The 12,195-nt window shown below is 49.4% G+C and overlaps 5 protein-coding genes across 5 annotated transcripts; 2 read left to right on the top strand and 3 right to left on the bottom strand.

Annotated features, from left to right (window-relative positions):
• The first annotated feature begins 20 nt into the window (after nucleotides 1-20).
• Nucleotides 21-1,784, top strand: DFJ58DRAFT_212203 (uncharacterized protein). The gene is made up of 7 exons (XM_041379268.1): nucleotides 21-356; nucleotides 412-621; nucleotides 670-753; nucleotides 807-931; nucleotides 979-1,132; nucleotides 1,183-1,349; nucleotides 1,399-1,784. The coding sequence occupies exons 1-7, from the start codon at nucleotides 66-68 to the stop codon at nucleotides 1,541-1,543; spliced, it is 1,176 nt and encodes a 391-aa protein (XP_041246760.1). The 5' UTR covers nucleotides 21-65; the 3' UTR covers nucleotides 1,544-1,784.
• Nucleotides 1,785-6,117: 4,333 nt separating this feature from the next.
• Nucleotides 6,118-6,844, top strand: DFJ58DRAFT_839054 (uncharacterized protein; the record flags this gene model as incomplete). Its single annotated transcript, XM_041392494.1, has 3 exons — nucleotides 6,118-6,202; nucleotides 6,270-6,416; nucleotides 6,642-6,844. The coding sequence occupies 3 exons, from the start codon at nucleotides 6,118-6,120 to the stop codon at nucleotides 6,842-6,844; spliced, it is 435 nt and encodes a 144-aa protein (XP_041246759.1).
• A 456-nt stretch (nucleotides 6,845-7,300) lies between these two features.
• Nucleotides 7,301-7,885, bottom strand: DFJ58DRAFT_656457 (uncharacterized protein; the record flags this gene model as incomplete). The annotated part of the gene is made up of 1 exon (XM_041381902.1): nucleotides 7,301-7,885. A coding segment is annotated over one exon (585 nt), but the record flags the coding sequence as incomplete, so codon positions are not given.
• Nucleotides 7,886-8,467: 582 nt separating this feature from the next.
• DFJ58DRAFT_724934 (uncharacterized protein) lies at nucleotides 8,468-9,371 on the bottom strand (the record flags this gene model as incomplete). Its single annotated transcript, XM_041385157.1, has 3 exons — nucleotides 8,468-8,725; nucleotides 8,781-9,107; nucleotides 9,165-9,371. 3 exons carry the CDS (start codon nucleotides 9,369-9,371, stop codon nucleotides 8,468-8,470), a joined length of 792 nt encoding a protein of 263 aa, XP_041246757.1.
• Nucleotides 9,372-9,481: 110 nt separating this feature from the next.
• DFJ58DRAFT_724933 (uncharacterized protein) lies at nucleotides 9,482-11,520 on the bottom strand (the record flags this gene model as incomplete). The annotated part of the gene is made up of 7 exons (XM_041385156.1): nucleotides 9,482-9,777; nucleotides 9,838-10,018; nucleotides 10,130-10,477; nucleotides 10,556-10,707; nucleotides 10,756-10,953; nucleotides 11,016-11,406; nucleotides 11,476-11,520. The coding sequence occupies 7 exons, from the start codon at nucleotides 11,518-11,520 to the stop codon at nucleotides 9,482-9,484; spliced, it is 1,611 nt and encodes a 536-aa protein (XP_041246756.1).
• Between the last annotated feature and the right edge of the window lie 675 nt (nucleotides 11,521-12,195).

Raw genomic sequence — 12,195 nt, 5'->3', positions numbered from 1 at the left:
TGACGTGTGTGTTTGGTCACGTTTCTTTCCCCTCCACATTCAGAGCCCTGCTCAGCGTTCTTGCAATGTCGTCAAAACGCAAATGGGACCAGGCTGCCCCTGAATCAACACCTCCTGAATTGGACCATCCTGTAAAGGCACCAAAAACCGATGAGGGGAAGACTGCTTCTGAAGCTGCGGCTGCTGCTGCTGCTATTGCTGCCAAAATTGCCGCACAATTTAGTGCTGGTGGTGGCATCGCCGGGAGCATACAGATTGGACAGAAGGACCCGCATGATGGAGATTTTACCCATGACATTGATATCAACGATGTCCGGAACCGGTATATGTTGACGAAAGGTTCTACACAGACTGAGGTATGTGCTTTGAACGATGGTTGTATGGCCAGCTATCTTCTAATCTCGCAAATAGATTCATGAGGATACGGGCGCGTCAGTCAGTACCAAGGGTGTGTGGTACCCGGATCGAACAAAGGCAACGGAGAAGGACCCTCCATTATACCTTCATCTTTCGGCTTCAAGCAAGGAAATGTTGCAAAAGGCAATTGACAAGGTTAACGACCTAATAGCAATTGACCTCGGTCCACTAGTAGAAGACAAGAAGGATCGATTGCGCGAAAAGGTTGTGCAATTGTCTTAACATTTCACTGTTGACTTACTCTTCTCCCAGCGTAAATGGCCGGAAGAGAAAATGCCTGTGGGCCTCGAGACTATTCGCAATTTCAACGTTCGTGCCAAAGTTGTTGGGCCACAGGTATGTCTGAACTTCCTTTGTTTCGATCACTTAAGAACTAGCGCTTGTGTCAGGGAATGTTCGTGAAATATATTCAACAAGAAACAAGTACGCGTGTGCAGATAAAAGGCCAAGGCTCAGGCTTCGTAGAACAAGAAACCGGCCGGGAGTCAGATGAACCTATGCACATACACATCACGTGAGGTTTCATGCATTCGACTGCTCGTATGACTGACACTTCAGCAGCGGACCAGATGAAAACCAAGTAGCCCGCGCTAAAGTGCTCACGGAAGACTTACTCGAAGTTGTACGCTCTGAGCATGCTAAAGCACAGTCAGCAATGATGCAACAACAAATGGAGTTGCACCAAGCACAAATGCAATTTGCACAATACCCGGTGGTATGTCCAGTCCTACATCTTAATATTTAGCAGCCGACATTGGTTCCCAGGGCGGGTACGGTGTTCCACCACCTGCACCTGAAAACGCACCTCCACCGCCACCACCTGGAGAGCAGCCTCCCCCGCCTCCAGATGGCAGTGCACCTCAACCACCATATCCAGGTGCACCAACCGGCGCCCCAGGGTCAGAGACCCAAGATACATATGCGGCATACTGGTAATCTTTTTTTGAATATCTTCCCGCATTTGTCCTAACATAACGGTAGGGCACAATACGGCTACGATGTCAACTCAGAGCAGTTCAAGGAGTGGGCTGCGAGTCAGCAAGCGCAGTATTACCAAGCATATGCTGGGCAAACAGCCGCTCCTGCACCGAGCGACAGTGCACCTCCACCGCCACCGCCAGCATAGAGGGCTGTTATATTTGATGCTTTCAATATGTAGCGATCGTACCTTGCTTTTATATCTGTGTATTTTCGGGTTGGTGCATATCAGACTCATCGACGTACCCCTTGCTTTGTCGTAAGTATTGCTAAAACAAGCCGATAGCATACCATGAGCGACGATGGGTGGTCTGTCGAGTTGTTGATGTCAGAGAGGGAGAGCTAAGGTAGCGCGAGCCTCAGTCTATGGTAAAGAGACTAAATTACTAATGAACGAACCTAAGGTAGCGCGAGCCTACAGGTAACCTAATGAGTATGTTATCAACATGGAGAACAAGAGCGTACACACCTCAGTCTATGGTAAAGAGACTGAGGTGCGACGAAGGCTTCTGGCTGCCTTAAGTAAAGAGAGAGAAGATAAACGTAACCAGGTGAGTGACATGCAATGACAGGGGGAATATATATGTTTGACAGACATGATATTAGGATGACACCTGGGTTAGGATGATACCGGGTCGGGTGCTCTAACGGATCACCTCTCAACACTCCCACTCGTTAGGGCACCCAGAGGATGCAGACCCATCTCCTCTCAGTGTTGTACTCCTGTGGGGCGAGGCAATGCCTTAGTCAGGCTATCCGCAATCATCTGCGTGGTAGATTTATATTGCAGTTCGACCTGTTTCGAATCGACGAGGCTGCGGATGAGATGGTAATGGACGCGGATATGTTTAGCTCGCTCATGGAACTTCGGATTCTTCGAGAGCGCAAGGCTGGCTTGGTTGTCTCCGTATAGGAGGGCAGGGTCATAGAGATCTGAGTCGAGCCGGAAGTCGTGTAGGAGCTGGATGAGGTATAGTGCCTCGCGGGAAGCATTTGAGAGGCCGATATACTCTGCCTCAGTAGTCGAGGTAGCGACGACGGATTGCTTCTGAGACTTCCAGCTGATGGGACCACCAAATAGCTGGTAGACGTAAGCACTGGTCGACTTGCTATCATCTTTGTCCACAGCATAGTCTGAATCAGAATGCCCCACGAGCCCTTCATCCGACGAGCCAAACGCAAGCATCAAGTCCGCTGTTCCACGAATGTATCGGAGGAGGTGTTTGAGTTGGCGGTGATGGTTGATACTTGGGTTCTCCATATAATGAGAGAGGCATGAGACGGAATAAGCGATGTTGGGGCGTGTGGTATGCATAGCGTAGTTGAGTTCGCCAATGGTTCAACGATATGGGATAGACGTGATAGCAGTTGCCTCTTCAGCTGTTGGAGCCCGCGTGGCCTTCTGTAAGACAACACCAGGTGTCATGGGTGTGCTGACAGGATTGCATTCGACATTCTGGCGTTCTCAAGAATTTTCTCGAGGTAAGCCTTCTGACTAATTGTGAGGAGCCTCTTCTCTCGATCACGTGCGATGTGCATGCCAAGAAAGTGGTGGGCAGGCCCAAGATCTGATAAGTCAAAGCACTGTTTGAGTTGCGCCTTGAACTTGTCCAGGTAATCGCGGGAGTTAGAGGCTGCAAGCATATCATCAACGTAGACCACGAGCCATATAACCTTGTCACCCTCATGAAGAACATATAAGCTATGGTCTGCTTTGCTTCTCACGAACCTGAAGCCTTCCTTCCGTAGGTATTCGTCCAGCGTTTGGTTCCACTCGTAACCAGCTTGTTTCAGCCCATAGAGTGCCTTCTCCAGCTTCCATACCCAGTCCGGGTGCTCAGGGTCCTCAAAGCCGGCGGGCTGTTTGAGGTAAATATCTTCCTTGAGGTCAGTGTTGAGAAAGGCAGTACGGACATCCATCTGGTCCAGCTCGAGGTCGAACTTCGCAGCGAGGGTGAGGAGGATATGGACAGTGTCATATTTAGCAACTGCAGCAAACATTTCAGTGTAGTCGATACCTTCAACTTGCGTGTACCCTTGCGCGACCAGGCGAGCCTTGTGGCGAGTAATGTTGCCCTCTTCGTCAGTTTTCACGGTGAATACCCATCTTGAGCCTATTGCTTTGCGTCCTTCTGGAAGTGGTGTGAGCCGGTGAGTTTTGAGTTCTCGCATGGACTGCAGTTCGGACTCGCAGGCATCTGACCACTGAGCCCACTCTGGTGAGGACCGTGCCTTGTGGATGTTGTCCGGTATGACTATGTTTGGGCATTTAGGGGGATCCGTTGCTGTGTGCATTGCAGACTCAGCGTTGTCGTGCTGTCTGTTTGCCTCATCAGGTGGCACTGGTATGTAGGTCCAATGCTCTGCAACAGGGACTCTTCTCATTGGTATGGAAGTAGCGTTGGTGCCGGAGGGTGCTGGGTGACCAGGCTGTGTCGGTTGGCATGTGCGAGAGCTGCGACGGGGTGGTATGTCTGCAGGAGGAGGCGCTGGAGGTAGACGGGGTGGTACATCTGCAGGGGGTGGTGCTGGAGGTGGAGCGTTCTCTGCCGCTGGTGGGTCTAGATCTCCCACTGACACCTGCGATGGAGTAGAGACAGCAGGGGTCGACAATGGTGGCTCACCAGCTGGCAAAGGGGCATCTCCCACTGGTGAAGAGATCCCAGGGGTATCTGCAGAGCCCAAGAGAAGGGGCTCAAGAGGAGAAGACGCAGGATCGCCATAGAACACGTGCTCGTCGAAATGCACATGACGAGAACGCACGATGCGCTTAGCAGAGGGATCCCAGAGAGTATAGCCCGCGTTTCGCACATGGCCGAGGAGGAAGCATCATCGCGAGATGAAGTCATACTTGTGGCAGGTGTCCTCCGGCACATGTGCATAGGCCAGACAGCCAAATGGACGGAGGTAACTGACGTCAGGCCTGCGACCATAGAATGCCTCAAAGGGAGTACGGCCAGCGAGGGATGAGGAGGGGAGCACATTCTTAATGTGCGCAGAGTTGAGGATAGCCCAGCCCCAGAATGAACGCGGGAAGCCACTCAAGTGGTGGGCACTGAGGGCATGAGTGACGATGGTCTGGTGACCCCGTTCTGCCACACCGTTTTGTTGGGGGGTATAGGGCATCGTGGTCTCATGCTCAATGCCACGCTCTGCCAGGTAACACTGAAAGTCCTTAGACACGTACTCACCGCCATTATCACTCCGAAGACGCCTGATGCGACCGCCAGATTGGGTCTCTATCCAGGGAGCAAAGTGTTGGAAGTGGTGGAAGACCTCAGACTTAGCGCACATGAGATACACGACAGAGTATCTCGTGTAGTCATCGGTGAATACTACAAAGTAGTAATCACCCGTGGAGGAAAACAGTGCTAACGGGACCCCAGACATCCGAGTGAATCAGCTCTGTGGTGGCCCTCGCACGACGTGCAACTGTGGGAAAGGGGAGCCTCTTATGCTTGCCCATGATGCAAGATACGCAATGGATTGTGTCTGCACCGTCAGCGCCATGGTGCAGTGAATCTGCATCAATGTGCATACCACTAACACTTCCTACAGCCTTCAAGATGGTGGAGAGACCCGCATGCCCAAGGCGACGATGCCAAGTGTTGAGTGACAGGGTCGCAGATGTGGCCTTTGAGAGCATCACGTGAGTGGGATTAGGAGTGGGAGAACAATAGGCAGCATCAAGCAGGTATAACCCACCCTTCTGGTGGACATGAGCGAGGAAAGGGTCATTCCCATCGTCAGAATGTAGTGTTCCCCCTTTGGAGGTCGTCACGAATGAGATGCAGGTGGAGGCAAGAGCAGAGACAGAGATGAGCGTGCAACGCAGATCAGGGACATGTAGGAACTCAAGGTCATGTTCCGTTATGGATTCGCCGTACCGGAGAATAAGTCTCACTTTGCCCCATCCAGGAGCGAAGACCACATGCTCATCAGCCAGCGTCACACGAATGGGCTCACACAATTTCGTATAGTGAGAAAAGCGTGATAATTCAGGTTCCATATGGGCAGTGGAGGCAGAGTCTACATGAAGTGAACCAGATGGTAGCATAAGGGTCGACGAGATACTGGCAGAGTGATCCTTCAAGGTAAGGACAAATGGCAACGGCGTGACAGACTCTTCAGTTGGGTCTGCCAATGGGAGCTCTGTGTTAGTGGCGATAGCGGTAGGGGAGGAGGGGCGAGATGCTGACTTTGGAGCTTTCTTGTCCTTGGAGAGTCGTGCACGACATTGTACCCAGACATGCCCGGCTTTCTGGCAGTGACCACATTTGGGACGCCAGCCAATGATCCACCCGTCTCCCTTTGACTCGTCGAATCCCTTTGGAGGGACACGGTCATTGGTTTTGGGGGCGTTATTGTTCCGGTGGCCAGAGAGCATCGCCATATGTTCTGGTGTGCTACTGGTCCCGGCACGAGGTAGCTCCTGTGTCTTCAATCGATTGACGATATCGTTGAAGTCCAAAGCGGTGTTGCTATTAACGAGGGTTTGACAGAGAGGGTCGTAGTAGTCAGGGAGAGCTCGAAGCAGAATGTGTACAAAGATTGTGTCGGGGATTTTGTACTCTTCCTTCGCTGTGGCTGTGGACGTCATAGAGGTCGCAGGAGGGGTTGACGTCGCCGCAACCGAAAGTGCCGCCACATAGTACAGTAACTTATACCCGTATTAGACAGACAGCTGAGGGTGACAATGTACCAATAGAGGCGGGCCAGCCCATGTGGGCCCATGGCCATAAGTGTACCATGATAGACGAGTGGGACGGAGGGTGGTGTGTACCTGTTCCAAACGGATGGGCCGGTGGTATATCTTGTAGACGGTAGTATAGGAATGTACTATATAGGATATCTATGTATATAAATGAATCCAGTGTGCGATGGAGACGAGTGGGCCGGACGAATGCAGTGCAATGTAAATGAGTGGGCCAGGGAGATGGGTGTGATGGAGACGAGTGGGCCAAGAGTACAGGGTACAATGGAGACGGGTGGGCCGAGGGTACAGGGTACAATGGAGACAGGTGGGCCGGGGGTATGGGGTGCACTAGAGTCCAGTGGGCCAGGGATATAGGTGCGATGGGGATGAGTGGGCCGGTATGTGGGGCACAATGGAAGACGAATGGGCCGGGGGGTAAAGCTCGATGATATCCCATCCGGTAGATGATGGAAATTTCTTCCAGTATGGAAGGCGAAGGTGAAATGGATGATACGGATGAACCAGAAGTGTTAAACGAATGGGCTGGAAGAGTTGGAGGGGCATGAAATGGATAATACGGATGAGCCGGATGGGGATGAAATGGATGATACAGATGAGACGGTAGTACATGAAATGGATGATACAGATGAGACGGCAGTACATGAAATGGGTGATACAGATGAGCCGGTGGTGAATGAAATGGATGATACAGATGAGCTGGTAGTGTTAAATGGACGAGCCGGATTGGGATGAAATGGATGATGCAGATGAGCCGGTAGTGTTAAACGGGCCGGATGGTGATGAAATGGATGATACAGATGAGCCGGTGGTGAATGAAATGGATGAGCCGGATGGGGATGAAATGGATGATACAGATGAGACGGTAGTACATGAAATGGAATGGGCCGAGGGGTGTGGTGGGATAAGAGGTGGGTAAGGGCATGCGGTGCATACAGAGTATACTAACCAGAGAAGAGTGGGCCAAGGGATGGGGGTGAAATATGAGGCAGGTCAATGTATCTGGTACATGCAGTGTACTAACCGGATACAAATTGGCCGAGGGATGGGACATGATATGGGTAGCACGATACCTTACCCGGTGCAGTGTATTCTAACCGGCAATGTACATCCGGGTCTATACCCATACAGTCCGTCCATGATAAATATCTGGTACGGCTCAATTATCCACCCAGCGCATTCAAAACCATCTCAATACGATAACCGAGTATACCAGATGTATATTTGAATGAGTACATAGAGTTGCGAAATATTTACACGGTCATATTTTGCATACTCCGTGCTCGGAGTCCCAACAAAATTGTGGATGCTGTCTCGCATGTACCACACAGTCACAATCCGGTTGCCCTCTTCCACATCCATGTAATGTCTCACCAGTTGACATGATGAAGCCAGCATTGAGCCAGAGTCATATAGAAACTTGATCCCGAGATTCATAAAGTCCATGATGACTGGGTGATAAATACCGGTGGTTGTCATGATATCAAATGCTGCCGGTCGACATTTGGGATCTCTACGAGGGGGTGACCGGCAATTGCATATGATCGATACCACATTAAAGACAGATGTCCAGCGTTGAAGATGATAGTGCATCTCGTCTAATTCATATCTGGCAGCCCATACACCCAGCCTGACTTGAGTTTCCATTCCGGCCCAATAAAGATCAGGGTGCATGACTCGAAGTGCAGCAGAGACGATGATACCGAACCTTTGAAGGGATATCGTAATGTTGTGACCGGCATCACCTTTCAGTGCCGCTGATACCTCTGGCGAGAAGCCATCTTCCGGGTCAAGATTCGGAAAGCCGTGTTTCTACAATACTTCATACAAGAGATTTCAATGCATGCCGACCGGACGCACCTCTCTTCCTTGCTGAAACCATGCAGGGGATATATTGATGCAACCAGGGGTGACCATCCCATCTGGACTAGATGAACTGTCTGCAAATTAGTTGACCAGAACAGATAAATGAGCTGGAATACCTACCGGTGTTAGAGTATGCAGTAGCCATCACATTGGTGAGCTGCTCCAAAGCAATGCAAGTGTCGATATCCAAGAGCCCAAGGTCCATATCCTTTACTGGTCGGTGAAGAATTGTAGACATGAAAATCTCATGAACCAATTCACCAGCAAGGTATGTCTGGTACAAGGCCCAGTCAACTGGAATTGTAACCATGGCTTGCCAATTCAATCAAGTGACAGGAAAGCACCACTGATATATCAATTGGAGAAAATAGCTCCACTTTCACATGACCTCTGATTTCATGGACAGACTTCATTTACATGCCGGTACACATGACATGATTGTATAATAGATTGGCCGGATACCAGCAGACATTAGGGTGCGCTTAACTGTTACTACATGGAGGCACTGTCATCTGTATTTAACCTGTCAATGAGTGCCTGTGAGGATGATACAGCCTGGGTGATTTCATCAATCGGCCCAACCAAGCTGGTCAACCGGTCACTTGAACGCCTAAGATTCACCATCCTTAGCTGCAACATGTCCAGCAACTCCCTCCCAATTTGTGTCCGGTGGCACAAACCAATTGTCTCCGGCAGATTATCCGGACCTTGTACAATATATGGGAGAAGGCCGGTCCTCACATGATCAGGCTGTCATGTATGGTGTTAGTATCTGGTGTTAAGAAGATCATATGGACTGACTGACCAGGTGTGAAAAGTGCCATGTAACCAAATCCATAACATCTTGGACAGATGACTTGGGCAACATATCTGAAACCCTGCAACAACCAAGTGGCTCCTTCCACCAGTCATTGAAGTAGTCCGGCATATGAGCAATATCATAGTCATCTGATTTGATTGAATCAGCAGAAATGCGCAATGCATGGATATCCTGCAAAATGGCATTAACATCCGGTCGCCGGTCCACCAAATTGTGTGCGGTCATGGTGGAGAGCACATCCTTGAGAAGTTGAGGAATAGTAGCGGACAACCGGGTAATAAAACATATGTTAATGAAAGGCGTTACAAAGGTCTATATGAAAGAGACAAAGATGAGGGTATGGGAGTGTCAGCATGGCTGGCCACCCACCTCCATCTCCCATTTCATCAGGGTGTAGAAAGCCTCTGCATAACCAGGCATGGCCAGGGAAAAACTCTTGTCAACATGCAGGCGCATGGCCAGCATCCGGGAATTGGCATAAAACAGTGCACGAGAGATATCTGCAGCTGTGATGTGATTGCCCTTGGTGGCAATGACTATTTGGTCAGAGGGGATGAGAGTTGTAGTATTGTTCATGGAGAGAAATGTGAGGCTATAGTGTGACCGACACACTAGGATTATTTATATGCCAACACACGCGTATATTACATAACAGGTATTATCAACAGGTAACTACAATTATGTAACTAACTGGTACCACCAACCATCTCAACTGGTACCGGTACTTGTAGCTGAACAATCATTTTGCGAAAAGAATCCTCTGCATGTGCCGCTAGTTGGTCATATATGTGAGATTGTCGGGCAGCATAACATGTATGTCCGGTGAGCCCTGCAGCAGTTGCATTGTGCATGTGACCGAGCCATTGCTTGGCTTGATGTTTAAAGAAATTAATTGACCACTGCATTTCATGTTTGACAATAATAACCTCCTCGTTCCACTGGTTGCACAGTGCTTTCATCCGGAGCCAATTAACCCGGTAAACTATTATTAGAACATGTGAGACCGGACAACCCGCTGTAACCGGAGGCACCGGACACTCACATTCTGTCATCCAATCATTTCTGGATGTGTCTCCCTGAACATCCAAGGACCAGAACCATGAAAGAGTGGTATCCCTTTGACCACGTGCATTTGGATCAGCCACTGCAGAGCTGGCCTTCAGGTCTTCTTTCTTCAAAGGAAGATATTTCTTCAAGAGGTCATGGTCAGGGAGCTTCGCCAACTGTGACCGGCATTTCAAATATATACTAGCATTGAGATTGACTGCTGTTTCCACTGAGCGAACTCGAGTCTATGCCCTAGTAGACGAAGCCTGTGACTTGGCTGATCGGACAGTATTGCGGAATATAACAGCTTTATCCCCTAAATGAACTCTAATGGCATGGAGTGCGTCATTGGCCTGGCCTTCTCGTAGGGCAATTTCTTCTTTCATGAGATTGGTGAGACCTAACTCCCTGCACCTCACTTCACCAATGTTGGATGGCAGAGGTATGACGGTGAGCTCCAGTTGAAATATGGAAGCATCGTGAATGTCCGGACCGGGATTTTGATCTTCGTCGATATCAGAGTAATCTTCATAATTATCATTGAGTGAATTGCGAACAATCACCGGAAACTCCGGGTCATTGACATCGACATCAACTCCAAGATAAGTAGGTGCCATCTCCAGAAAGCTCGTAATCTGAGTGTGAAGCTTATCCCGGCATCATGCCACTTTCAACAATTGCATATCTGTGGGGTGCATTCATAACCTTTTCACATCCCTGGAGAGAGATACTTGGGATTCCTCTATAGTGAGACCGGTTGCAAGCCAAGTGGCAGCTCCTCGTCGACTGGGGGGGTTGATGACTGGATGTTCAGGGCAATTTTGAGCCTGCAACAGGTGCAACTCCTGCTGTTTTCTTGTTGGAGCTGCACGACCATGTGATCAGACATGCTGGACAATCAATAACAGTAGACACTTGCCCCTTTCCAACCGGACCTCATAGATGTCCATAGCTGCAGGATCCTCCGCTCTGTTTGCATGAGCGAGTGCCTCCTCTTCCTTCCATATAATGACCATGTCAGGCTGGGCTGTCTCATTGAGATTATCAAACGCAAGTTTGCTCTCCGCAGCACCCTTGATAGCCTCTTTCAACTTCCTGGACAGAAACTTGGCTACCGGACATGCATTGTATGAGTACGGACAATATATGTACATGCGGAGGTTGGCAACTTACTTATATGAATCATTTTCATGAAGTTGCAATCATTCAACTGATAATCCAATACCTCCTTGCGATGAGGAGTTCCCATGCCCCTGGCCGATGGAGAGATTATATTCATAGGAGCCCAGAGGGTCTCCATGATCTCTCCATCTATCCTGCCGGTGCCATGGATGAAATTCGATGCATACCGGACAAAGCAGCTGTCTTGATGTCCATGGACATGCCACAAACCTATTCCGGGAATGATATCCATACCGATGGGGATGGAAAGATACATGCTTGAAGCGATCCGGTCCTTCAAATACTTGTTATACTGACAATTTATGTCATAGAATGTAATGGCGCGAGAGATTCCGTCTGTCTTATAGTTGAGCACTTGACTTAATGCATAGTCCATGTTCATCTGCCTGATCATTCCGGGTAAGAGTTGTAAGATCAGCCATTGATGTGACCAGATGCAATATGTACCAACCTTTCGCCTTTCTGAAAGTCCACCATCGAATGTGGGACGAAACATCCATGCTGTGCACATGCACATCCTCCTATACCAGTGGCCTCCAGCCTTTGCCGTGAGGCGTTTGCTTGGTTTACTGCTCGGTGATTATTGCAATCTGACCTTTGGACATGGTCTCAAGCAGTGGCTAAATGCCTCTTGTATCTTTCATTGGAGACCATGAATCCCAGGCCATCCATCAATGATACTTCATCGGATGGATTCACCGGATGCATGTGCTCCGCTTTGAAATTTCCATCCATGACCAAATATCTAGTCATGAGCCAGGAAGGCGTATCATCTGACTGGGCGACTGTACCGGTAGACAGGTCCAAGTTTATACCCGGTTGCGGACATGCGGGCAAAATAGGGCGAGATCGCCATCCTTTGGCTGGTCATCTTTGTGGGCAAATCCATGCCACTTGTAAAGCTTGCATTGTCGCCACTGCCTGGCAGCTCTCATGAGCTCTCTGTAGTGATCCTACGGATATCGTTCTTTAATGACCGGATGGTGAAATACCAAGTGAAACCCAGCTCACCGGAACCATTAGTGGAAAGATGCTCGATGTTAGTCTGCGAATTTTGCTGTAGTAATTCATGGCCGATGTACCGCTGTCTTAATAACCGAGGGTCTTATATAAATACGTGTAAGAATGTAATGACACCACAATTACACTGGATAAGACTTCTTGCCAGTCC

Source organism: Suillus subalutaceus (assembly GCF_016647625.1).
Source record: "Suillus subalutaceus strain FC151 chromosome Unknown DFJ58scaffold_23, whole genome shotgun sequence".
NCBI lineage: Eukaryota > Fungi > Basidiomycota > Agaricomycetes > Boletales > Suillaceae > Suillus > Suillus subalutaceus.
The sequence above is the reverse complement of the archived record's forward strand: the minus strand, read 5'-3'. Positions and strand labels throughout refer to the sequence as shown.

What these genes read in the sequence shown, in the direction of transcription:
- DFJ58DRAFT_212203 (XM_041379268.1), top strand. Translation starts at nt 66, where the DNA reads ATGTCGTCAAAACGCAAATGGGACCAGGCTGCCCCTGAATCAACACCT. An exon ending in AGGATCGATTGCGCGAAAAG is followed by an intron (nt 622 to 669) that starts GTTGTGCAATTG and finishes CTCTTCTCCCAG; the next exon opens with CGTAAATGGCCGGAAGAGAA. An exon ending in CCTATGCACATACACATCAC is followed by an intron (nt 932 to 978) that starts GTGAGGTTTCAT and finishes ACACTTCAGCAG; the next exon opens with CGGACCAGATGAAAACCAAG.